Source organism: Rhineura floridana, chromosome 1, assembly GCF_030035675.1.
Source record: "Rhineura floridana isolate rRhiFlo1 chromosome 1, rRhiFlo1.hap2, whole genome shotgun sequence".
Classification (NCBI taxonomy): domain Eukaryota; kingdom Metazoa; phylum Chordata; class Lepidosauria; order Squamata; family Rhineuridae; genus Rhineura; species Rhineura floridana.
In genome coordinates, this window is record NC_084480.1 from 292,625,723 (window position 1) to 292,650,778 (window position 25,056).

Sequence of the window (25,056 nt, forward strand, 5' to 3'; positions counted from 1 at the left end):
GGGGAAGGTGTATGCACACAGGCCTTCGTGAAAGGGGCTAGTACAAGGTAGCTTCACATGTTTATATTTTGAAATCTTAGTATGAGGAACAGTCACCCACAGATCCCAGCTGGAATGATAGCATGGGAGCCCCAAGTGGTGACTATGGATGAGGTTCGCTGCCTAGTTCCAATCTGCTTGTATTTCGAGAGTCCATTGTTCGATCTCAATCCACCCTTTTTTGGTTCCCGCTTGCTCTGGTACTTGCCAATTTTTTCTGCTGTGTGTGTGTTTTGGTGATTCGATCCGCTGTGGTTTTTTTCAGTGACAGAAAAAAAAATCTGTAATCGTTAATGTAAATACTTTTGTAAGCAATCACTGTTCCACGTTTTTTTCAGTGGTGGAAAAAAACTGTGTAATCTTTAGTCTAAATGCTTGTGTGAATGAACACAGTATTCCACATGGGTTTCCCCCCCCCTCTTTACATATCAATGAGGCAGATCTCCTTTGAGTCTGTCTCCTGCCTTGGGCTAACTGATGTGCTGCTCAATGATTCCCCTTCCTTTTGCTATTTGCTATTCTCGAATTAGTTTGTCAGCAGTACTGCAGCAGCATCACCACCACCACTAGTGCCATCTTGTATTTTTGTTCACACACACACACATTGGCAGTACAGATTCAAAAGCCAGGGAGGGTGAGGCGATCCTGTCCAAGTGTGGCTGGCATACTGTCTACAGTCACACTGTAATGGTGGGAGAATGAAAAAAAGTGGGGTGAGTAGCGTGGGTCAGTCTCATCATCATGTTTCCCATGCAAGAGGATGGAGATTCAGAATGCGCTGAGCTGTCTTGTTTCAAAAACACGAAATTGCAGGATGGCTTGACAATTAACATTGAGAAGATGTATAGCCTAGAGCAGGCCGGATAGGCAATAAGTTTTGCGTTGTATGGCGATAACAACACATTTTTTCATAATATATAATGGATATCGTTATCAAAACTACAGTTACAAATGCAGCAGATTTGATTACAAAGATAATTATGTAAAATGGGGGAGTTGAAATTTTTTTTGCCAATTGCAGCTGTGGCTGCAAAATCCGTGTTGATTACAGCCGTGGCCCACGGCAAGAAATCAATGCAGCAGAATAGCATAGGGGTATTTTCAATTTAAAATGGCGGAATGCAAAAAATCCATGCTGGCTGTAGTATACAGCCAGTCTTGTGGCTGTATAATTAGGACTTAGGTCTCTCAGGTTGTATAATTAGGACTTAGGTCTCTCTAGTCCAACCCTCTAACAACTGCATCACACTGTCATTCACACTTCACGCACCCCAGATTCACTCAGTGAGTTTCACAGCTGAGTGAGGATTTTAACTTTGGTCTCCCATGTCTAACCATTACACAGCATTGCCACTCACACTTCACATTTTCCTTTGTGCAAGGAGGAAGGAGATAGCTTAGTGTTACGTCCAAACCCAGAATCATAGTTTGTATCTCCCTAGCGAGCCAGGACTGCTAACCAATCTTACATCAAGATGTGTTGTTAGCTTACAAATCCTAGCTTGTTGGGGAAGAAACAAGCTGTGATCATAGGTTCAGACACAGTGTTCCACTATTCCTTTTAGGACAAAGTTCTTGGTTTACCAGATTTTCTTAATCTAGAATTGTCCATGCCCATCCTCAACATGTTGCTTTCAATCTAGATTGAATCTAAATCCTGCCATCCACAAGGGTGGGGTTACCTGATATGCATTTGAAACCCCTCCCCTTGATTAGGTTATCCATGCCTTTTCTTTCCTGCACATGCTCCACGTAAACAAAGAAAGAAGTTGTGATTGTGATATTGGTATATGCCCACCCACAACATCACTGGGTAGGTGTGCATACAACCCCCCCCCCCCATTGCCAGGACTGCCTACATCTGTTTTGCGATCTGTTTGCAAATGGATACACTGTGGGGTAATGCAGAATCAATCTTCAATGACCTTTATTTTCAGAATGAAATCAATTTCCTAAGAAGCGCATTTCAGGGGCAAAAAAAATGCAATAGATCTAGATTGTGTGTGAACTACGCAGAAAGAGCAAGTATTCAGTTTCAATTGATTCTAGAATAAAATATAGTCTATATGCAGCCTGAGTCACCAAACTGCCACATCATATTGGCTGTTCCTCATTATTAAGAAAACAAAGTTGATTTCACAGCAATCTATGCTTTTTTCTTTTCTTTTTTAGATGCAAAGAAAATCAAAGCGACTAAGCACGGGAGTGCTTCAGAGCCTCCTTACTTGGAGAAGAGCCATCAGGTTTCAGAAACAGAGGTTTCCCTGGGACCCATTACTTTAGATTTATTAACGGTAAGAAGATGAACTGCATTGCTCTAACTTTATTATAGCACATTAGGTGTTTCCATCTAGCTTCTGCACCAAGCCCTAGCCAAAGTTTTTATGCAGTTATGCAATGTGCGAACTTGTAAACTTACCTTGACATCCAGATAGGTTTAGACCATAAGCATGAGAATTATCCCAAGTTTCAAAATGAAAACAAAAAAGGTGTACAGCACAAATGCATAATCAACATTTTAAAGTTGAAAATATAGACAATTAAAAAAAAATCTTACAGCCTTGTACTCACTGGTTCACTTATCATTGGCTGCTGCTGGCAGTTGGATGGGGAAACACATGACATGGTGCAGTTGTAACTACATGTTGCAGAGAGCGAAGAGGGAAAGTGAGAAGGTAACACTTTGGGCAGCACAGAAGCTTGTTCTTTGCTTGCTTTATATTCTGTTAACCAGAAGCAGGGGGCTGGACTCAATGGTCTTCTAGGCCCCTTCCAACTCTATGATTCTATAAGCCCCTTACTGGGTAGGGAGGAGCTGCTACTCTAGGTTCCTGGCAGGTAAGGGGCTGCTGCGTACCAGGAGGAAGAGGAAAGAGGAGGTGGGGAGGTTCGTGTGGTGCACACACACTTGCAGAGCCAATCCAGTGCTCCTGTTGGTGCATTTGCACTGACCTCCCTACCCCTCCTGGTAAACAACTGGGAAGGTGGTGCAGCAGCTGTGCCCCACCTGGCAGAGTTAATTCTTACTAACTGTACAAGGATAAGCAGTTATTGGGATAGGGTATGGTAGGGTGGGGTGGAAAAGAAGCAGTGGAGGCTGGTCCATTAGGAATAGCAGGGCACTGCTCCACCAACCTCAATCTGCTCTCAGGCAGCCTGCACCTGCTTGCCTTCTTACTTATAACCAGTCCAGGGGGCCCTAGCTGTCAGCTTCCTCTTCCTCCCAGCTCTTAGTATTGTCATTGAGGAACTCAGAAAGGAAGAGGATAGAGACAAAGCTAGAATGAGTTGGTTGTCCCTGTCATTGGCTTTGGCTCCAATTTCTCTTAGGATCCCTGCATTCTGCCCCACCAGCCCCAATGGGTACCAGCCCCACTGAAAGGAAGCATGGCACATTTTGCACCCATGCATGTTCCTTTGGATGTACTGCTGCACGCCACCCCAATCTCCAAGCGGTGTAAGACTTCCAGGGGTTCCTGCATTTACCCAGGGTTTGGTTTCCTTGGAAAGAAGGTCAGTGGAGACTATGGAGTCTTATAGGCTATATGGTTTTTATTTACATACATTCCAACCTGAGCTTAAGATGGAGGGGTTCACAATATTAACAGTCCATCAGATCTTGCTCCCCATTGCCACATAGCTTTGGCGGTACAAAGAGCAAGCCAGCCTTTCTGTCTATCTCCAGTTTCTGGCCTTTCCCCCCACAGACTAAAATCACAAGCCTCTCTTTAGAGCTGTAGGAAGGAGGGGTGAGGGCCTCTTCCCTGAAGAGAGTTCCAATAGCTCCTTTTGGATACGCAGATTGACCATTCAATCAGTACGTTAAGTCACAGACTAACTTAACAAAGGAAACTGTCTGACCAAAAGAGCAGGTTTCTTGCTTGCATATTCCAACTTCAGATACAAGGTCACAGGCTTGAAGGGGACACAAAGAAATCATCTATCTCATCCCTCAATCCCATAACAGTACGTTCAGTACAGATGAGATGCATCTGTGATGTCCCCAGCCACCGATCCCTGCCTTCCTGCAGCAGATAAGGGGGATGTCTGCCTCTATGCATTGAAAAATCTACCCTTTACACATGTACAGAGGCTATTCATCATCTCCCAGTCTTTATGTGCAATATTTTCGTTCACAGCCTGGGCACTCCACAGTATCCCACCCTTATCTCTGGGTGTTCCTACGTACTCCAAACCTACTGTGATTATCTTTATTGCTAGGCTGCATGTGAGGCAAACCTTTCCCAGAAGCGATACCTCTATCGTGTAAAGCTGCCACCAAGTTTCTATATGAAACACCTTTACAGTATTTGCCAAGAGACACTGTAAAATGTGGGTATTAGATTCAGCACCATTTGTTTTTATGCCACTTCCCTAACTGATATTTATTATTGGTGTACAGTAACCTAGCATAGGCGTGAGTATGGAGTAATATAAAACAAAACGATACTTTTTTTTTAACATACAAGTATTTTTAAACCTTAAAGATAAAAATAAGCTCTGATACTATATGCTACACTAACTAAATCTCTATCCTTCCCAGATCAACCTCCACCCTCTAGCCCAATTCCTAATCTAACTATCCAAACCCCAGAATAAAACCAACTGTCTAAACCAGCCTTTCCCAACTGGTGTGCCTCCAGATGTTGTTGGACCACAACTCCCATCAGCCTCAGCCATTGGCAATGCTGGCTGAGGCTGATAGGAGTTGTGGTCCAACAACATCTGGAGGCACACTGGTTGGGAAAGGCTGGTCAAAACTGTCACAACCGCTCTTATATTTCAGAACAAACCCTCAACACGTTGCCTCTTCCCAACCACAGAATCCAACACCTAATCAGAACCATTTATGCCAAACACTCATTCCGTAACATTCCATTTTACCCCTCCCCTCTCTACTTACCAAATAAGGGCATTTATTATTAAATAAACATCAGCAGAACCTGGTTAACGTATTTACATTGTCTTATGATGTCACAGCATCCATCCTCCACTCAGAGATTTTAACTAGCGGCCTGGAAGAGGGCTGGATTCTAAAGAACTCTAGTGCAGCCTTGTAAATCAGCCCACAAAAATTTCTAGCACGCATAATTTTACCAGCCTGCTAACAGACTAATAGTTTGTGTTTTTGTACCGGTCATAGAGGAAAGGGCTTTCCATCCACAAGGGTTAGCACAGAAACCAAGCAGACTGATGAAGGAGGTGTAAAACAATTCACCTTCCTCCATCAGACTACTTCACTCACCTGCATGAAATTTCTGGTTGCCTATGGCTACAAGGTAGGTTCTTAAATGGAATACTGCTGTAGCACATATGTGCTCAATCATGGATAACATTTTCAAAAGGTCACTCCAAAATTCGGAACACTGATTTATCAAGAACATTGGGACTGCTGTGGTAAACAGAGACAATTGGATTAATGTGAAATGGATGACACAACCTATTCAGGGAATAACTTCAGCAACCATTCAGAAGTTATACAGGTATTGAAGTAGGAAGAGGCAAGTAGAAGGAATTGCTATCCTATAAACACTCACCCACACATTCCATGGTCTCCTCTAATGGTGCAAAGCCATCAGGGCATTCTTCGAAGCATCGACCTCGGTAGAGATAAAACCCAGGCTTGCACTTGGTGCAAAAATCTCGACTGAAGCAAGAGTCACAGTTCTCTATTCTGCATCCTAAGAAGTTGGAAAAACAAACATTTTTTTCAGTTTTGCAAATTCATTGAGCAATGCAATAGCAAAAAATGGAGGAGGACTCAACAGTTTAAGAAGGATGGGTTTTAGAGCTTAAGACAATGGGGATTTTTCTTCCTCCACCTTACTCTAATTGAGGGGTAGCCAACATGGTGCTCTCCAGGTGATACAATTTCCATCAACCCAAGACAGCATGACCCAATGGTCAAGGACGATGGGAATTGTAGTCCAACATTTGGTAGACACCATGTCGGCTACCCCTGATGAACCTCATGATGTGACATCAATATATGGCTGGTGCTACTGCAGGGTTAACCAACATGGTGCCCTCCAGATGTTGTTGGACGACAAGTCCCATAATCTCTGATGATTGCTCATGCCCACTGGGGCTTATGGAAGTTGTACTCTAGCAATATCTGGAGGGTACCTTATTGGCTAATGGTTGAAGAGGAGAAACTGACAACATGATGTAAATGGGGTAAATATAACTACATGTTTCAGAGGGGAAGGAGGAAACCTCAACATGGGATATGATTTTTTTTTTTTTGCAGCATCCTAACTTTCATAGCATCTGATTCCAACCCTGGGCATGAACTATTGTCATGGTACTCATGACAGCTAAAAATGGGACCTCTATATTCAGAGGGAGTTACCGTTGGAATATGCACATTACATGATGCTTACATTCTGATGCATTCTTTAGAATAGGCATTTCTGAGTTCTGAAGGTTTTTATTTATTTTATTTATTTTATTTAATTTAAAAATTGTCTTGCACTATTTTTCAAGCTGGTCACACATTAATTTCTAACAATGCAATCCTATGAAAGTCTACTCAAAAGTAAGCCCATTTGAGTTCAATGGGACTTCCAGATAAGTGTGTACAGGATTGCAGCTGAAGTGGTTCAAACATCTATATATTTAATTCAATTTTTCTTTTCCTTCCATTCTTTTTTTTGGGGGGGAGGTGGGAAGTACTTGAAGGTATTTACATATAAAAAGAAAATATAAAATACTCAAATAATAGCTATTTCCAGACATCACAAAAAGGAAAGCTAGATAACATACTTATCCAAAAATAATTCAAAATGCTAAGATGTTTTATATTATGGCATTTTTCTATAATCCAGTGGCTGCGCTCAGGCACCTCTTGCCCTCTGTATCATTGCCTTCATTTTGAAATATAGTTTAAAATACGAGGAACAAAAAGAAAGGAAATCTCAAACAATGCAACAAAATCACTAATTAAGAGGAAACAGGAGGAAGGAAGGAAACCTCCTCTGATTTGCAGTCTTTTTAGTATACTGCAAGTGCAGTGGAGGCTAGTGGCTCTGATGTCAGTAGGGCAGGGAATCCGCTCCAGGTTTTAGTCCGAACTTTTAAGGAGCTGTCCAAGGTGTTCGGTGCCTTGAACAGCTCCTTGAAAGTTCAGACTAAAACCCAGAGTGGATTCACTGCTGCACTGACATAGGAGCCACCAGCCTCCACTGTGTGAGTGAATTGTGAAGCAGTTAAAAGTAAAACAGCCTAAGGAGAAACTTACTAACTACTGATAAAAGTATGGATGTGCAAGTTAAGGACATATGAAGAGCCCTGCTGGATCAGACTAAAGGCTAATGTAGTCCATTATCCTGTTTCCCACAGTGGCCAACCAGATTCCAAGATAGGCCCACAATCAGGACATGAGGACAATACCCCTCTCCTGTTGTATTCAGAGGCGGCTGCCTCTAAGACTCCATCTGCTCTATATTATCATATAGCGGGATCATACCACTTTTAAAAAGTCATATCTTCTCCCAAAGAATACTGGGAACTGTAGTTTGTTATGGATGCTGACAGTTAAGAGAACCCATCTCCCTCACACAGCTCCAGTTCTCTGAGTGGTTTAGCAGTCAATTCTTCTTCCCAGGGAAATCTGGCAATTGTAGCTGTACAAGGGAAATAAGGGTCTCTCAGAACCCTTAACAAATTGCAGTTCCCAGGATTCTTTGGGGGAAGCCATGTTTGTTTAAAATGGCATAATGTTTCTTTAAATAAATGTATAGCACAGATGAAGCCTAATCCAGGAGGTATTATGTAACAAATTTATAGATTGCTTCATAGCCTAAAGCCATCAAAGTGGTATACAAGATGAAAACAGAATGAAACACAAAAGCACAAGATATAAAAACAATAAAATCACTTCAATGAACTCCAAAAACAATAAAACCATATCTACAAATTCTAAAAATTACAACAATTTCTTCAGATATACCATTGAAATTCCATAAATCACTGGATTATACCTCAGAGAAAACCTTCTTAAACAAAAATGCTTGTATATAGTCATTTTGATTAGTATTCACTGGTAAGCATATTGTCCATGAATTTGTCTAATTCCCTTTAAAGGCAATCTAAAGGGCTGTTTACACATCATGCTGTACACAGGTACAAGGAGTGCGTACGCAAGTACAGGTGTTTGTGTGAATGATTGTACAACTGGTGAATTTGAAAGGAAACATGTGGACTAAACTCCTCAAAAATAGGGCTGTTCACATGTTATATTGTACACAGGTACAAAGATTCTGTACATGCATACAGATATTTGTGCGAATGATGATACACCTGGTTAATTTAAAAGTAAACCATGGACTAACTCTTCAAAAATGTCCTCTGTTCTCCAAGGGCCCATGGAATAACCAGGGTTGGTACAGTCACCAATCAAAATTTCTAAGCTTGGTACATTTTTTGCACTCAACCGGCATTGGATCTGGCTCCATGCATACCTCTATTAGCTCTTGCAGGAACGGTGAAACAAAAGTATGTACAGGTGAGAAAGGGAGAAAGAAACCACCACACGAGGCCAGAGCCTGAACAAGTTCCAAGCCCCATACTCACTACAACAAGCAGTTTATGAAGTATTTTTTAAAAACACATGGTCATAGAAGTTGTAGGGTTGATTGTAGGCACTCCCAACTCCAGGTACCATATGGGTTGTTTTCAATGAACTCCTACTCAGAGAAGATCCACTGAAATTAATGAACCTAAGGTAGTCAAATGTTTTGTATCCTTCTGTGTCTTGCAAAGGTGTTTTCAGCAACCACAACAGCAACAAATATTTCAAGTCCAAACTTCAGGCCTGGAGTGCAGCTACACAGGGTGGTACTCGATGCTAGTCCTAATCAGAGCAGACCCATTAAAGTCAATACACATGACTAACTTAGGTTCTTTAACTGTAATGGTTCGGCTCTGAATAGGACTAGCACTAAATACTACCCTATATAGCTCCACTCCATGCCTGAGGTTTGGACCTGAAATATTTTCTATTGAAAACACCTTTGTAGGACTCAAAAGGATGAAAAACATCTGCCGGGTCTGTCACTGTGGCAGATCAAAGCCCCTACTACACACTGATCAAAATCTAAAGAAAGAAATCCTGTTGCATTGGAGTCAATGTGGTGCCTTCCAGATGTTGTTGGACTCCAACTCCCATCAGCCCCAGCCAGCAAGGGCAATGGTTAGGGATAATGAGGAACTAGAGTCTAACAACATCTGGAGGGCACCACATTGGCTACCCCTGCTTTTGAGGGCAATTAGTTTTCCTTCAACCTAGCAAAAAAGGGATGCTTTAGGGATGAAATTACAAAACACATTGCAACTAGGGGAAAAATAAATCTTTAAACAGTCTTGCAAATTTGAGATGTCTAGATCATAGCTAGCGAAGAAAATTAGTTTTGAAAATGCACATTTTTTTTCATAATTCTAGAGCCGCTGCGTGGCATTTACAGTGTTATGTTTGGCAAGAGTAACCCTTTTCAATCTATGTTTTTCCCTAAGATATACAGGTTCAAGCACTTTTCTATTGCAAATGGGAAAACATTCCAGAAATTAAAAGGGTTGAAGATTTCTTGTTCTCTAACATATTAATAGGGCAGGCATTTTACACTGAACTTGCCTAAGACCCTCTTCCACAACAATCAGTAGGGATTTTGAATCTAGCCAAAACTATTTTTAAACTGCAAAAACAATGTCAGAGCAACAGACAAAAAATGTTCAGAGTCAGAAAGGGCATCCAAAACCAGGGAAGAAGAAGTTTATATTTATTTGTGTATTTTGAAAATGTATGAAAGATAGCAGTGCAGAGTTTTGTATAACTTGCAGTATCATGTTGGTTAAGACAGAGACACTACAAAACAGGGCCACAGAGATCAGAGATAAAAAGACAAGACTGAGCTGGTTTGGATATGCAACACTAAACGCTAAGCAAAGTGTTACAAGAATGAGCTGCAGCAAGCCTCGTGCAAGTGCGCTCCCCCCCTCCAGGGTAGCCGTAAGGAGGAGTTTGGAAGCTTTCATATATTTTGGATTAATCACTGCTTGCCAATCCATGCTGTCTAAATCCTTACAAACTGTGGTTGATCTTAAGTATGGTTAATGGAAACAAACCAACTTCAAACCATAGTTTATGAAACCAGTTATTAATCATAGTTAAGGGTTCATCTGACATGCTAAATGGCAGTTGATCTAAAACAAATTCAGCAGCTTCCAATGTCTCCTTTGCACTTGTGCCAGAGAAGAAGAGGGAGGGGGAATATGAGGGCCCAAATCTTGCTAAGGCTCTTCTCATCATGCCATGAAATGTAAATGGCAATTAACAGGTGACAACTGGAAAAGAAAACCTGAAAATTGGCAGCGGTGCGGGGGAATTCAATGCCTTGCATAAGCTTCTTACAGTTATAGCATTCTGAAGGAGACCACGGCTAGAACCCTGAACAGGAGCACTTCTGTTAGGAGGTGAGAATACACTGCAAAACTTTGCAGCAGGTCCCACTTGTGTGCTCTTCCCCGAAGCTATACTTCCTCCCCAACACAATTTTCAATAAAAAGGTAGAGAGGCATTTGCCAGAGGTATTTTGCATATAGAATATACAGGGTGCTGAACAAGAGAGCTTCTGGATGTTTTCTTTAAAAAAAAAAGATCCTTGGTGATCATTATAAGCAGAGATCTCAAATGGGTGACTCTATCACCAGAACCCACATGGGTTTCTCTCTGTACCACCATGATAACTTGCCAAAGAATGGAACTGTTGGTCTTGCTATGTGTTATGCTTCAGCAACACCTGTTTCCTGGCAAGCTGGAGATCACTGAATGGAAGAATGTTTTAAAACTGTAACTGTGTTTTATAATGTTTTAAGCTGTTTTCAGAATGCTTTTCTTTTTGCTGCTGTTAAATTGTTTTCTTATGTTTGCCACCCTAGGCTCCTTTGGAAGGAGGAGTAGAATACAAATTTAATCATCACCACCACCACACCTCTAGTTGTGCTGAAATAGTCTCTCCCCCACCTCCCAAAAACTCAACAGCATACTGAATTACTTCTTCTGAGGCTGTTTGCAATTTTTGCATCTGCAGAAGAAGCCAGTCCCAGCACAATGCAAGAAGGTAAAGGGGAAGACTGAGTAATTGTGTGATCCCTTTGATCCAGAGCTGTGCTCCAACTCGCAACCAAGTGTAAACTGAAATAAATTAGATCAGAGGAACTTGTGGTCCTCAAGACATTTTTGGACTCCAGTTCCCATCAGCCCTAGCCAGCATACCCAATCATCAAGGATGATGGGAGGTGAAGTCCAACAACATCTGGAGAGTCACCCCTGGCCTACGCAATGCACGGAAGCATTTCCAACTCCTCCCCATTTTCAAATATTGGCCCAAACTTTACAGATGGGGGGGCAGCCCACAACTGAAGCTGCAAAGCTGGGCCTTCTATTTCTGTTCAGCCCCAGTGCCACTAGCCAGGGCTCCAATATTGCAGCTATTGGTCAAAAGGAGTCAGGTGACACAAAGAGCCAACAGGATTATATTTAGCTGTATAAAGCTGCCAGTTCTGATTAGAGATGTAAAATTTCAAGAAAGTTTGAAGCCATGGAAAAAAACTGCCCCCCCTTTTTTTCCAGAAAAAAACCAGAAATTTTCAGAAAAATTGAAAAAATGCAATATTAGCACTTTTCAGAGATTGAAAGTCACTTTGTTACTTCAGGAACATAAAACGTAGTTATGTACAAGTTGGTCTGGCATAAAAGTATCACATTTGATATATTAAAAGTATATTTTATTCAAACAATTATTACAAATTGAATTTATTTTTTTTAATTTTTACATTTTTTTATAACAAATGGATCTACCAGATCCTGAACTGTAAGGAACCCCTTTCATTTTGCCAGTTTATGAGGAGCAGGCAGCAAACAAAAGAACACAGAAGAAACCATCAACATTAATAACAAAGAAAATTATTTATGTCTCTGCTAGTCCTCCACAGTGTCAAGCAGACAGAAAGCAACCATTCCCATAAAAAGAACTGAGAAAAGTGGGGGCAAAATTCAATGAAACATTTTATTTATCATGCTAAAATAAAACATTCCATAACCCATTTTCCCAATTTTTTTCATTTTTTCAGAAAAAACAAAACAAAAACTGCTTCGAAAAAAAACATTTTTTTCCTGAATTTTTCCATTTTTTTCTGGGCCTTCACATCTCTAGTTCTGATCTTGCTCCTCAGTCTAGAATCATAGAATAGTAGAGTTGGAAGGGGCCAATGAGGCTTTCAAATCCAACCACCTGCTTTGTGCAGGAATCCAACTTAAAGCATACCCGACAAGTGCTGTCCAGCTGCCTCTTGAATGCTTCCAGCCCCACCCTCTCCCCAGGTAATTGGTTCCATTGTCATACCCCTATTATCGTTAGGAGGTTTTTCCTGAGGTTCAATTGAAATCTGGCTTCTTGTAACTTGAGCCCATTATTCTGTGTCCTGCACTCTGGGCCGATCGAGATCCTGACTCTCCTCTGCATGACAATCTTTCAAGTACAGTAGGGCCCCACTTATATGGAGGGTTATGTTCCAGGCCCCCACTAAAAAGTGAAACCCACCATAAAGTGGGGCATAGCACGCACTACAGCTAATCGCTGTCAGCTGGAGCGTGGTGGCTAGAGCTCCCCGCACTACACCTGATCGCAAGCTACAGCTGATCACTGTCAGCTGGAGCGCAGCGGCTAGAGCTCCCCACGCTACAGCTGATTGCTGTCAGCTGGAGAGGGCAGCTAGAGCTCCCCACGCTACAGCTGATCGCGTGCTACAGCTGATGAGCTGTAGCGCACGATCAGAAGAAGAGTGGGGAGCTTCAGAGGCCAAGCGCTGTCAGGTGGAGCGCAGCAGCTGGAGCTCCCCACGCTCTAGTTGATCGCCCCATTGGCACCATATTAGTATTAGTAACCTTCTGGGCTGACTTGGTGAGATGGGTATTGGAGGCACCGTTTTACAGTGGTTCGATCCTATCTCCAAGGTCATTTTCAGAGAATAGCATTGGGTGATTGTCTTTCAGCCCCCTGGCAGTTGGGCTGTGGGGTGCCGCAAAGTAACATCTTGTCTCCCATGCTGTTTAACATCTATATGAAGCCCTTGGGAGTGGTCATCAGGAGATTTGGGGCGAGGTGTCAGCAGTATGGTGATGATACCCAGTACTATCTCTCTGTAACATCTCAATCGGGAGAGGCTGTGCAAGCCTTGGATTGCTGCCTGGACTCGGTGGTGGGCTGGATGAGGGCCAATAAACTGAGTCTCAATCCTAGCAAGAAGGAGACACTGTGGGTTGGTGGTTCCCAAGTTCAGATAATTGGTCAGTTGCCGGCTTTGGATAGGGTTGTACTCCCTCTGAAAAAGCAGGTCCGTAGTCTGGGAGCTCCTGGATCCATCTTTGTCACTAGAGGCCCAGGTGACCTCCGTGGCTAGGACTGCCTTTTACCAGTTTGAGCTGGTAAGACAGCTGCGGCCCTTTCTGGACCGGGATAGCCTGACCACTGTTGTCCATACCCTGGCAACCTCCAGGCTGGATTACTGTATTGCGCTCTATGTGGGGCTGCCCAAGAGGTTGGTCCGGAAGCTGCAGCTGTTGCAAAATGCAGCAGCAAGACTGCTCACTGGGGCAGGGTATCACCATCATGTCACCTCACTGCTGAAAGAATTGCACTGGCTGCCCATTTGCTACCGGGCCAAGTTCAAGGTTCTAGTCTTGGTGCACAAAGCCCTATACAGCTTGGGACCAGGATACCTGAAAGACCGTCTTATCCCTTATATACTCAGTCAATCACTGCGCTCTGCAGGTGAGGGCCTCCTGGAGATACCATCTTATCAGGAGGTCCATTCCGCACAACATTCCTTGAATCTATCACCACCCCCAGATCCGAAATCACCTGTGATGGTACCAACATGCTCTTGTCCAAGTTTATCACAAACCCATGTTTCTGAAGGCACTCCAGAGGGGTTTCCACATCCTTCTGGCACTGAACTTTAGACGGTGCCCTGACCAGTAGGTTGTCTAGATAAGGGTGCACCCTCACCCCCAGAGTTCTCAGATGCACCACCAGAGCCACCAGGACCTTTGTGAAAACCCTGGGGGAGGAGGTGAGCTCAAAGGGAAGTGTCCTGTACTGAATATGGTTCTGACCGTAGCAGAAGCGCAGGAATCTTCTGTGCTCCCTGTGGATAGGGAAAGGAAGATAGGGCTCTGACAGGTCTATGGACACCATCCAGTCATTCTGAGTAATGGCCTCCGAGATGGACTTCAGCGTTTCCATCTGGAAGCGTTTGTAGGCCACCTTCTTGCTGAGCCACTTGAGACTGAGTATCGCTTTGGTACTCTGATTTTTTTTCAAAACTAGAAAGAAAATTGAATACACCCCTTTCCCCTGTTCCTGACTCAGGCCAGATTCTATTGCTTGTATCGCCAACAGGTGACTGATGGCCGCTGTAAAGTTCAGGTGTTTGTGTGGATTCCTGGACCTTGGTGTGGCTATGAATCTCTCCCTTGTTTAGAGAACTCCAAGGAGTATTCATAAGAAACAGTTTTGTGAACCCATCTGTATGTTGTTGTTTCTGCCCACACTGCCTGTACTTGCGGTCGTCCTTCTTGGCATTTGGGAGGGCTTTCTGTTTGTCTCTTGTTTCCACCAGCACCTTATCCAGAGGGTCCCCCAAATAACCTGGACCCGCTAAAGGGGTAACTTGCCAAACGACTCTGGGCACCCAGATCCACCTCCCAGCTTCGTAGCCAGATGTTGCGACGTGCTACTGTGCTGGCTGCCATTGCTCTAGCATTGAACTGCAGGGCATCCCTGGAAGCATCTGCTTGAAAAGCTGATCTATAGAGATTTTCTTCAGCCCGTCCTTAATGTCTTTGGGAACATCCTCTCTGGACACGAGCTCCTCTGCCCAGAGCATGCAAGCCCTTCCCATCACCGATGTAGCTGCAGAAGCCCGGAATGCATCTGCCTCTGCTTCAAAGTCCCTTCTCAGTATCACTTCCACACACTTGTCGCAAGAGTCCCTGGGGACCCCTTCTCCCTCTAACGGGATGACCGATGATGAAGATAAGGCAGCCACGGGTGGGTCCACAGCTGGAGTTCTCAACTGTTCCATCACTTTGACTGGGAAGGAGTAGTGCTTGTCGACAAGCCTGTGCATCGGTTTATGTTTTGTGGGATTCGCCCATTCCTGCTTCCACAAAACATTAAAGGAATTCGGAAACGGAAGGCTGGCCATTCGTGGTCGACCCTCCGGAAAAGCAGATCTGGAACCTTTTGAAGTAGAGGGTGTTGACATTTCCAGGTTCTTCTCATTTTCTTCAGGGAGTTCCAGGATCCGCCTAGCCTTAGCTACTAAGGGTGGAAAAAATTCAGCCTGGAAAAGCCTGCCCTTGGAAGGCAGGTCTTCCAACTCTTCCTCTGAAAGCTCCCCCTCCTCCCTGTCCTCCGAAGAGTACTGCCCCTCTGAATCTGAAAGTAGTCCCAAAGCAGTCACCACTGCCTTACTATGTCTCCTTTTCCTAACCCTTTCCCCCTTGGTTTTGTGTTTAGATGTAGAAGAGCATCTGTGGCCCTTGCCATGGCTCTTCTTCAGCTCTGGGGATGACTGGGAAGACGAGGGAGGGAATGGTGGGAGGAGGAGGGGAAGGAAGAGAAGGAGGAAACTGGAGACATTTATGGAGCTCAGCAGGACCCAACTGAACACTGCAGCAAGCAGGGCCGGTCGGTCTGTAGAGAGCGGGATGGCCTCTCCCCTAGGGTGAAGTCATCGGAAATGGACCCCGCCTGCTGACCCAGAGGGAGGTGCCATTCCCAAGGCCAATGACTGGCCTCCAAGAACCTCCACAGAATATGCATTTTCACTCAGCCACAGAACCACTGAAATTAATGGACTTAAATAGTCCATCAATTTCAATGGATCTACTCTTGAGAATGACTAAAATTGGACACAACTCAGTGTATCCAACTACATTTTACTCAGTGTAAACCCATTGAAAGAAAAGTTAGTCATGTTCATTCATATCATTGGGTCTATTCTATGTAGGATTAGCACTGGCTACAACCCTACATATCCATTTTCCAACACCATGAAAGCTCGAATACTTTGTGCTTTAAACAGAAAGTACGAAAACCTCAAGTATTTCAGTAGTTTTTTGAGAAGTGAGTTTTCATGCCATCATACAGTGCACGTTAACGAGCTGAACTTCAGCTGAAGACCTCAGTACAAAAAAAGGAATGAACCTCAGCTGCAGTACAAAACACACTTACTAAGGCATAAGTCCCACTAGACGCAGTAGGCTTTAATTCTGAGTATGTGTATAAATTAGCAAGCACAAAGCTACCCAAGTTCAAGACACATTGACGTGCATGGGTATTTGTGCAGAACTGCAAGCCTATCTTGGAAAACAACAAAAGGGCTTTTTGTTGCTTTTTTCAAGTTAAGCAAGAGGTTCTAGAAATAGAATTTAGTTCTTCATGCCAAAATGACATTTCAAAACATGAGCACATACTTAGCACTGGAACCAAGATAAACAAAACGGTAACGTAAATAATGAACACAAAATGGGGCAAGATCCTACTGAAATGAAACTGAAGTTGCACAACAGCCGGGCTTAATGTACAGTGACTACCAGAACAGAAGAGATAACAGGTGCATCTATTCTGCCCAGAGCAATAGAAAGAACAAATTCTGAGCTCAAAAATATATCAGCACTTCTACATTTTTATAAGTAATTCCATTACTTATTCTGTTCCAATAACCATGGGAGAGGTTTGTTTCAGAGAATTACTCTACCTAAAGGCAAGGGTAGAGAACCTGCGCCCCTCCGTTTTTGTTGGACTCCAACTGCCATTAGCCCCAGGCAGCATGGCCAATGGTCAAGGATGATGGGAGCTGTAGTCCAGCAACATCGGAAGGGGCACAGGTTCCCCATCCCTGACCTAAGGGAAGAAAGAAAAGGAAGGCCCACCAGATAATAACCTTACAGATTATTTCATGCTAGCAGCCTTGTACCATGCGTTGCTTGAGAATTCTAAGGGGAAAAAAAGTGCAGTTTTGAAAAGTTCACTCTACCATCTTGATTCAAAATGACATCCAACTGTATCCAAACTAGGGATAGAAAGATCTGTCTGTTTCGCTTCTCTCAGTTTCTCATTTTTCCAATGCTAAATTCAGTTCTCTACATTTCTACAGCAATCTGTGTTGTTGTTTTTAAATCCTCATGAAAATGCTCCACCATTTTAGTGTGAATTTCTTCAAATAAACACATTTTTGCAAGCCATTTCTCATCATTTCATGGCCTTTTGCATGTTATTTCACTCATGTATTTTTATTATTATTATTATTAATTACATTTGCATACCACCCCATAGCCAAAGCTCTCTGGGTTGTTTACAACAATTAAAACATAAAAACAAATATACAAATTTAAAAACATATTTAAAAGCCAATTAAAACATATGCTAAAATGCCTGGGAGAAAAGTCTTGATCTGGCACCGAAAAGATAACAGTGTGGGTGCCAGGCATGCCTCATCAGGGAGATCATTCCATAACTTGGGGGCCACCACTGAGAAGACCGTCTCCCTTGTTGCCAGACTTCCACCTTCCCTCCGAGTAGGCACCCGGAGGAGGGCCTTTGATGTTGAGTGTAATGTACGGGTGGGTTCGTGTTGGGAGAGGCGTTCCAACAGGTATTGTGGTCCCAAGCCATGTAAGGCTTTATAGGTTAAAACCAGCACCTTGAATCAAGCTTGGAAACATACAGGCGGCCAATGCAAGCAGACCAGAATATGTTTTATATGTTCAAACTGTCTGGTTCCTGTTACCAATCTGGCCGCTGCATTTTGCACAAGCTGCAGTTTCTGAACCGTCTTCAAAGGCAGACCCATGTAGAGTGCATTGCAGTAATCTAACTTGGAGGTTACCAGAGCATGGACAACTGAAGCCAGGTTATCCATGTCCAGATAGGGGCGTAGCTGGGCCACCAACCGAAGCTGGTAGAAGGCACTCCGTGCCACCGAGGCTACCTGAGCCTCAAGTGACAGAGATGATTCTAGGAGAACCCCCAAGCTACGAACCTGCTCCTTCAGGGGGAGTGTAACCCCATCCAGGACAGGTTGGACATCCACCATCCGGTCAGAAGAACCACCCACTAACAGCATCTCAGTCTTGTCTGGATTGAGCCTCAGTTTATTAGCCCTCATCCAGTACATTGTCGCAGTTCATTTTATGCACACTTTCCCCTTAATATATGGATTTTTGTAAATGTTGTTTATTTGGCGAATTGCATCTCAAAATTCTAATATATGCGAATTTCAAAGGATGGTTGTGTTTTGGTTCTCATATTGTTTCGGAAATTGCGAATTTGATAAATTCTGCTTGAAATGTGAACTGAATTGAAATTCTCAGCCATCCCTAATCCAAACATAGATGAAAACCTCCTCCTTGATTTCAGGAACTGCCATGCAAAAATTGTTCACAGTATCTTGAGGTGTCCAAATGCATGGCAAACAAACTACTGTCCAAAATATATAGCAGATGAGCTAACTGGAGATTCCTTTAGGAAAGAATGCTTATAAAATAATGCCATTGCCTACAAAGGTATCATTTTTATGTTCTCCACTCTATCATTTTAAAAGTTATGTTGTTGGCGAATGAATTGCAGATTTTTAAATCACTCACACAAGAACAAAAACTCACTTGAACATCTGTTCATGTCTGGGGCTCGGAGACCGTAGTACCCTGGTGGGCAGGAATTCAAGCATTCCCCATATTGTCTCATTCCTTCTCTTCGCAGAAAGAAGAAGAACTTATGCTGACATCTGATGCATCCATTGTCCTTTGAGCAAGACAAACAACCTTTGCAAATTGGATTCGGTCCATAGTTAGCTGTGAAATTAAAAAGAAGACAACGACAACAGTATTAGAACAGAAAAATAAGGATGTGACATTATTTATCTTCCCTTTAAAAACCACCTTAGAGAAAGAAAGAAAAAACTAGAGGGCAAAGAAACCTTGGGCAGACCTAATAGCGAAACAGACACTTCCAGTTTGCTTTGGAAGTGAACATTCCATTTTTTTCTTGTGCCGTGTGGCATAGTTAAACAAGCAAAAAAGTATTCATAAAGATGCATACTATCAAATGCAGATGGAGAACAAAATAAAACTAGGCATAGCACTACTGGGTGAGCCCAGTGGGCTGTTTTATGCTTTCTCCATACAGATAGAAGCAGCAACAGTAAGAACTGGGTTCAAATGAGGGAAAAGGCTTTTAATTTGGCATGAGACCATCCACGCTCCCCCCCCCCGCGCTCACAGCCTAAACCTGAGATCATTTAGTTTGTCATAATATTGATTTTAATTTGCAAACTGAAATTAAGAGAGCAATCTTTCCATTGGAACATGTCACCCAAAAATTCTTGTAACTATCCTATTCTAGTTAGAATAAAATGACCACAAATAAAATCTGTATCTGTGAAAGATGTTATGGTAACGTTTTTTTCCCTTCAATCCTAAGTAGCATCGGTAACAAGAAAGTATCAGGGAGTGGATTCTGCTGGTTGGGATGGTAAGAGTTGATGACTGGAGTAAAGCAGCTTAGTCTCTAGCTAGTCTTCTGCTGCAAGAACTGAGCACCTAGTTTAATAGATATGCTAAACTAGTAGAAGACACACCCTCCAACCTTTCTGGCAAGGCAGGAAAAAGCTGAGAGCCACCCTTCCTGTTGTTTGATTTGACCACTTCCCTTTTTTCAACACCCTAAATTGGTGGGATAAACCCAGTGATTTATAGAGATCCAAGGAGAGGAGGCTATTAGCAAACTCTTGCCTGCTTAGAGGCAGAAAGAGTCCAAGCTGTGATTTCCCCATTATTACCTTTCTTTAGAGAGCTAGTGTGGTGTAGTGGTTAAGGTGTTGGACTATGACCTGGGAGACCAGGGTTCGAATCCCCACACAGCCATGAAGTTCACTGGGTGACCTTGGGCCAGTCACTGCCTCTCAGCTTCAGAGGAAGGCAATGGTAAAACACCTCTGAATGAGAGCCCTATTCATAGGGTTGCCCATAAGTCGGAATCGACTTGAAGGCACTCCATTTCATTTTTTCACCTCTCTTTAGCTTGGGGGCTAGGTGAATGAGATCCCTAGTTTGCAGAATGCTTGGTCACTTCCAGTTGAAGTCTTTTATTCAAACAATTCCATATAAAGCAAGGAGAGAGAGACAGCAGTTATCTAAAAGGAAATTAAACCAGTGGTTTTCCTAGGTAAGGCTACCATTTACTGCAATCCTAACTATGTTCAATAGACTTGCAGCCTCCACTGACATGGGAAAATCTCAGGATCCAAGCCCAACCAGCTTTAGCCAAAGGCAGATAGAGACAGAGAAACATGTCCCAAACTAGCCATTTTTATCTGATGCCTCTGGAGGGGGGCTGTCACTGGGGAGATGGGAAAGCCAGCATCCAACCAAACAGGATTCTGAGTTTCTCAGGTTTTGCACCGTATGCAAGACAGATGATGATCGCTGCCCATTCACAGGAATTAAAGAGAAGTGTAATTTCAAAAAAGATATTTTCCTCTCTTCCCTGCTAAACACGAGAAAAACATAGTGGGCTGGATCTAGACTAAGTTGGTTGAACTTTGTTCCCACTATAATCAAATGGAATTAAGTCAAGCCAGGACTAACATTTCTCATTATTTCAATGGGGTTGGAAGCCTCATCTGCTGCAGTAAGAATCCTGGGAACTGTAGAGGGTTAAAGGTACTTAGGGTTGTTAGGAGACTTGACAGAGCTACAATTCCCGGCCCCCTTAACAAACTTCCGTTCCCAAGATTCTTGGTATTTAAAGTAGCATAATACTGCTTTAAATATATAGTGCAAATGAGGACTTAATCTGAATCCAACTTATTATTGTGTATTCAGGAGAAAAACAAACATAAATGGAGGGTTGAAGGTGGCTTTACATATAAGTTGACAAACTCTTGTAGTGTTTATTAAAGGCTATCAGCCATGATGGATATTAAACTTTCATGATCCAAGGAAGTTTGCAGCTAAAGACCATTTGCTGGGGAGCAACCAAAAAAGAGGACTATGACTTTCACGCCATTTTTGTGGGCTACGGACATGACAGTTTTGAATTTACTTTTGATAGGCTCCCATCACTGAATTTACTTCTATATAGCCCAGCCTCTTAGACCTGCAATAAATCCTTATCTTAAAATGGGACCTTGAAATCTGCCAGCATCTTGAAATGAAAATTCTTTAAGTCTTAAGAGTTTAAGATGCACACCAGGAAGACAAAGTAGATTCATCCAAGCATGAAGTGAAATTTTAGTATAAATAGATCAATGGAAATGAAAGCCAGCATTAGATAAGACTAAACACTAAAGACAGACATTGCAAAAATAAAGGCTTATGGATTACTGACTTTGAATACGTATTAACAGCAGGCTACATGGTCCCCATATAGCTCTCCTCCAGCCTTCGTGAGTTTTGAGCATTACCTTGGGGAAGTATTGTCAGAATCCAAGCCAACCAGATGTAAACCACTTGCTCAATGGAACATCAGTGGCTTTACACTGAGTCAGACCATTGGTCCATTTAGCTCAATACTGCCTACAATGACTGGCAATGGCCTTCCAGGATTTCAGACAAGGTTCTCTCCCAGCCCTACATGAAGATGTCAGGGGTTGAACCTGGGACCACCTGCATGCAAACCAAAGTCTCTACTACTGTGCTGTGGTCCTTCCACTAATGGGCATTTGCTATGGCATCTCCAAGTAGGGTTGGGAAAGGCTCCTGCCTGCAACTCAGTGTAGATAATATGGAGCTAGACAGACCAGTGAATATCACAATAGACTTGTCCACATTACACTGCGGACCGGTCCAAACTATCTTTACGCATGTACTTGTTGATTTTTACAGCTCAGCTATTGCGGACAGAGGTACACAGACTGTACATTGGTTGAATGCTACATGTGAGTTGTATGAGTGTGCAGCTTAACTACTTAACTATATACTTTACAGGTAGAGACTGTACACTCATTGAATAGAACATGTCAACACCCCGAAGGAAATGTCACTTTAAAATCATGGAAGGGAAAAAATGAGAACATTTTGATCCCAAAAGACTGAGGGGTTTTAAACCTCCCTTCCATCTCCTACCTGCATTTATCTTGGTTAACATTTTCAACTGGGAAACGGGCAGAATGGTCTGTGTGAGAGAAAGACAGGCCAAAGCAGCCTCCCGACATTCTCAAAACCTTTACCCTGCCCTCATTTCTGGACACAATATTTATCCCTATTATGTCTCTAGTGCACTCTGAGCTATTCAGGCTGATGATGTTTATCCATTAACCACTGAAATTTCAACATCAAACATCTTCAGTTAAGGAAAGCAAAACTGAGCAGATGGAACCACCAAGTCTTGTCATCAATTCATCATCAAAACCTGAATATTTATCAAACAAGGAGGAAACAGGGCATATGAGCTGAATAAGTGGTCTTATAACACATCAGGCAGTTGCCTATTAGGCCAGTGTTATTGTGTACTACTTTAACTGGCAGGACTCGCCAGGTCCTCCAGCTGGAAATTTCTGCCAGTTCAGTGACCCAAATGTCTACAGGTAGAATAGAGGTCCCAGTCTGGAAATCAAAGCACTTTCCTGGACACCACAAATTTCACAGAAGAAAAACTGCTGATTCTCAGAACCTGCTGCCGCAAAAAAAAGAGGTAAATCTCCTACGCATAAAACATATAAACACAGACTTAAAAAGCAACCCTCCCAAAAAAACAAACCAGGCAGAATACCCCAAGCAACAAAAACAAAAACCCTCTTTAAAAAAAAAAAAGATTGGGAGGGGCAGACACTTGGTGTACACTAGCAATGGGATCCGTTGGCTGGTACCACTTCGAAAGCATTATGCTGACCTGACAGGCGGTATCGACTCATGTTTGTCCACCATCAGTTGCTTTTATTGGTCCAATTTTTTTCTCCCCCAAAATAGTGATATTATGCAGCCACAAGAGTGGCTATATACTATAGTCAGCATGGATTTTGCGCATTCAGCAATATTAAATTGAAAATACCCCCATGCCATTCTGATGCTTCCCAAAAACTCATTTCAAAACAAAACCTTACAAAGCTTATAGTCCTGAACTCAGAAAAGCTTGCTTAACAACCCTCTCAATGTTCATGGTGATACACAAAACAGTCAGAGAGAATTGAGAGTTCAGAGCATAAAAAGAGAGAGAGAAACTACAGACCCCTTTTGGACTTTTTTCTGTCAGAGTTGCCATAATATGTTGAAATTAATTAAAAATCAGCCATGTTCACAGAGTATCTGTTACTGACCTTGCCCCATACTCTGACATCTTCTGCAGTTTAAAAGTTAAAAAAATGCATGGCTGATTTTTAATTAATTTAAGAAATTTTGGCTTGAACTCAATGATAATGCTGGGCACGCTCAGTAAGAACCAACTGTCACTGTTCTAAAAGCCAGATTCACAGCTGCTGGACTTGCCTAATCAGGGGGCCACACCCACACTAGACCTTTATTTAACTTGAAACACATTCCGGGCTTCCCCCAAAGAATCCTGGGAAGTGTAGTTTGTGAAGGGTGCTGAGAGGAGACTCCTATTCCCCTGACATAGCTCGAATGGCCAGAGGGGTTTAACAGTCAGCCACTCTGATTGAAGCTCTGTGAGGGGAACAGGGCATCTCCTAGCAACTCTCAGCACCCTTCACTAACACATTTCCCAGGATTCTTTGGGAGAAGCCATGAATGTGTAAAGTGAAATAAAGGTCTGGTATGGATGTGGCCAGGGACAGTTTTGGCTTAAATTTGGGTGGGAGGCTGCATGTGCCTGCTGTAGAATAAAAAGATGGAGGAAATCCTGAAAAAGAATGATACTGTTCACAATGTTTTCCTTTTGAAAAGGAAAGGGGCTTTGCCTCTGCCCAGTGCCCACCCACCCAATCTCCCTTCCTGCCCTCCTCCTCCTCCCCTGCCCCTCCCCCACATCAGTTTCACCTATCCTAAGCATGATGGCACAGGAGTAAATCCCACTGAACTCAATAAACATCAAATGATGAAACCTGCCCTCCCCTCCTCCCCTCTCCCCTCCCCTCCCTTCACCTCTCCCTTCCCCTCCCCATCCCCTTCTAATCCTCTCCTTCTCCTTCTCCTTCCCCTCCCCTCTGCCCTTCCCCATGGTCAGTTTTACCTATCCAAGGACTATGATGTGGGAGACCAGGATTCAAATCCCCACACAGCCATGAAGCGCACTGACTGAGCATGGGCCAGTCACTGCCTCTCAGCCTCAGAGGAAGGCAATGGTAAACCACCTCTGAATACTGCTTATCATGAAAACCCTATTCGTAAGGTTGCCATAAGTCAGAATCAACTTGAAGGCAGTCCATTTCATTTTCAAGCATGATTGCACAGGAGTAAATCCCACTGAACTCAATAAGCATGCAAATGTCCAAACCTGCCCTCCCCTCCTCCTCCCTCTCATCATCTCCCTTTTGCCCCTTCCCTCTCCCTTCCAATCCCTTCCCCCTCCCACTCCTTCTGCTGTCATCTCCCCCATTCCACCTTCCCTCTACTCTCCCATCCCCCTCCTCCTCTCCCATGGTCAGTTGTACCTATCCTAGTCATGACTGCACAAGAGTAAATCCCACTGAACTTAAAAAGCATGCAAATAATCAGACCTGCCTTTCCTCTTCTCCCCCTCTCCTCTCCCTTCCTCCTCCCTTCTTCCTCTCCTCCCCTCTTCCTTCTTCTTCCTCCCCTGCCCACTCCAGGCTTCCCTCCCCATGGTCAGTTATACCTATCCTAAGCATGACTGCACAGGAGTAAATCCCTCTGAACTCAATAAAAACATCCAAATGATCAAACCTGCCCTCCTCTTCTCCCTTCTGCCTGCTCCCTTCTCCATCCCCTGTGGTTAGTTTCACCTATCCTAAGCATGATTGCAGGGGACTAAA

At 43.2% G+C, this 25,056-nt stretch overlaps 1 protein-coding gene across 3 annotated transcripts in view; it reads right to left on the reverse strand.

The window, feature by feature from the left end:
* The window catches only part of RSPO2 (R-spondin 2), a 172,790-nt gene that overhangs the window by 64,139 nt on the left and 83,595 nt on the right, over positions 1 to 25,056 (reverse strand). For all 3 annotated transcript variants that reach the window (XM_061607459.1, XM_061607454.1, XM_061607448.1), the window contains exons 3-4: positions 18,770 to 18,958; positions 5,577 to 5,720 (exon numbers count right to left, since the gene is read on the reverse strand). In XM_061607459.1, the coding sequence (XP_061463443.1) occupies positions 5,577 to 5,720; positions 18,770 to 18,958 (333 nt within the window). The remainder of the gene's footprint in view (positions 1 to 5,576; positions 5,721 to 18,769; positions 18,959 to 25,056) is intronic.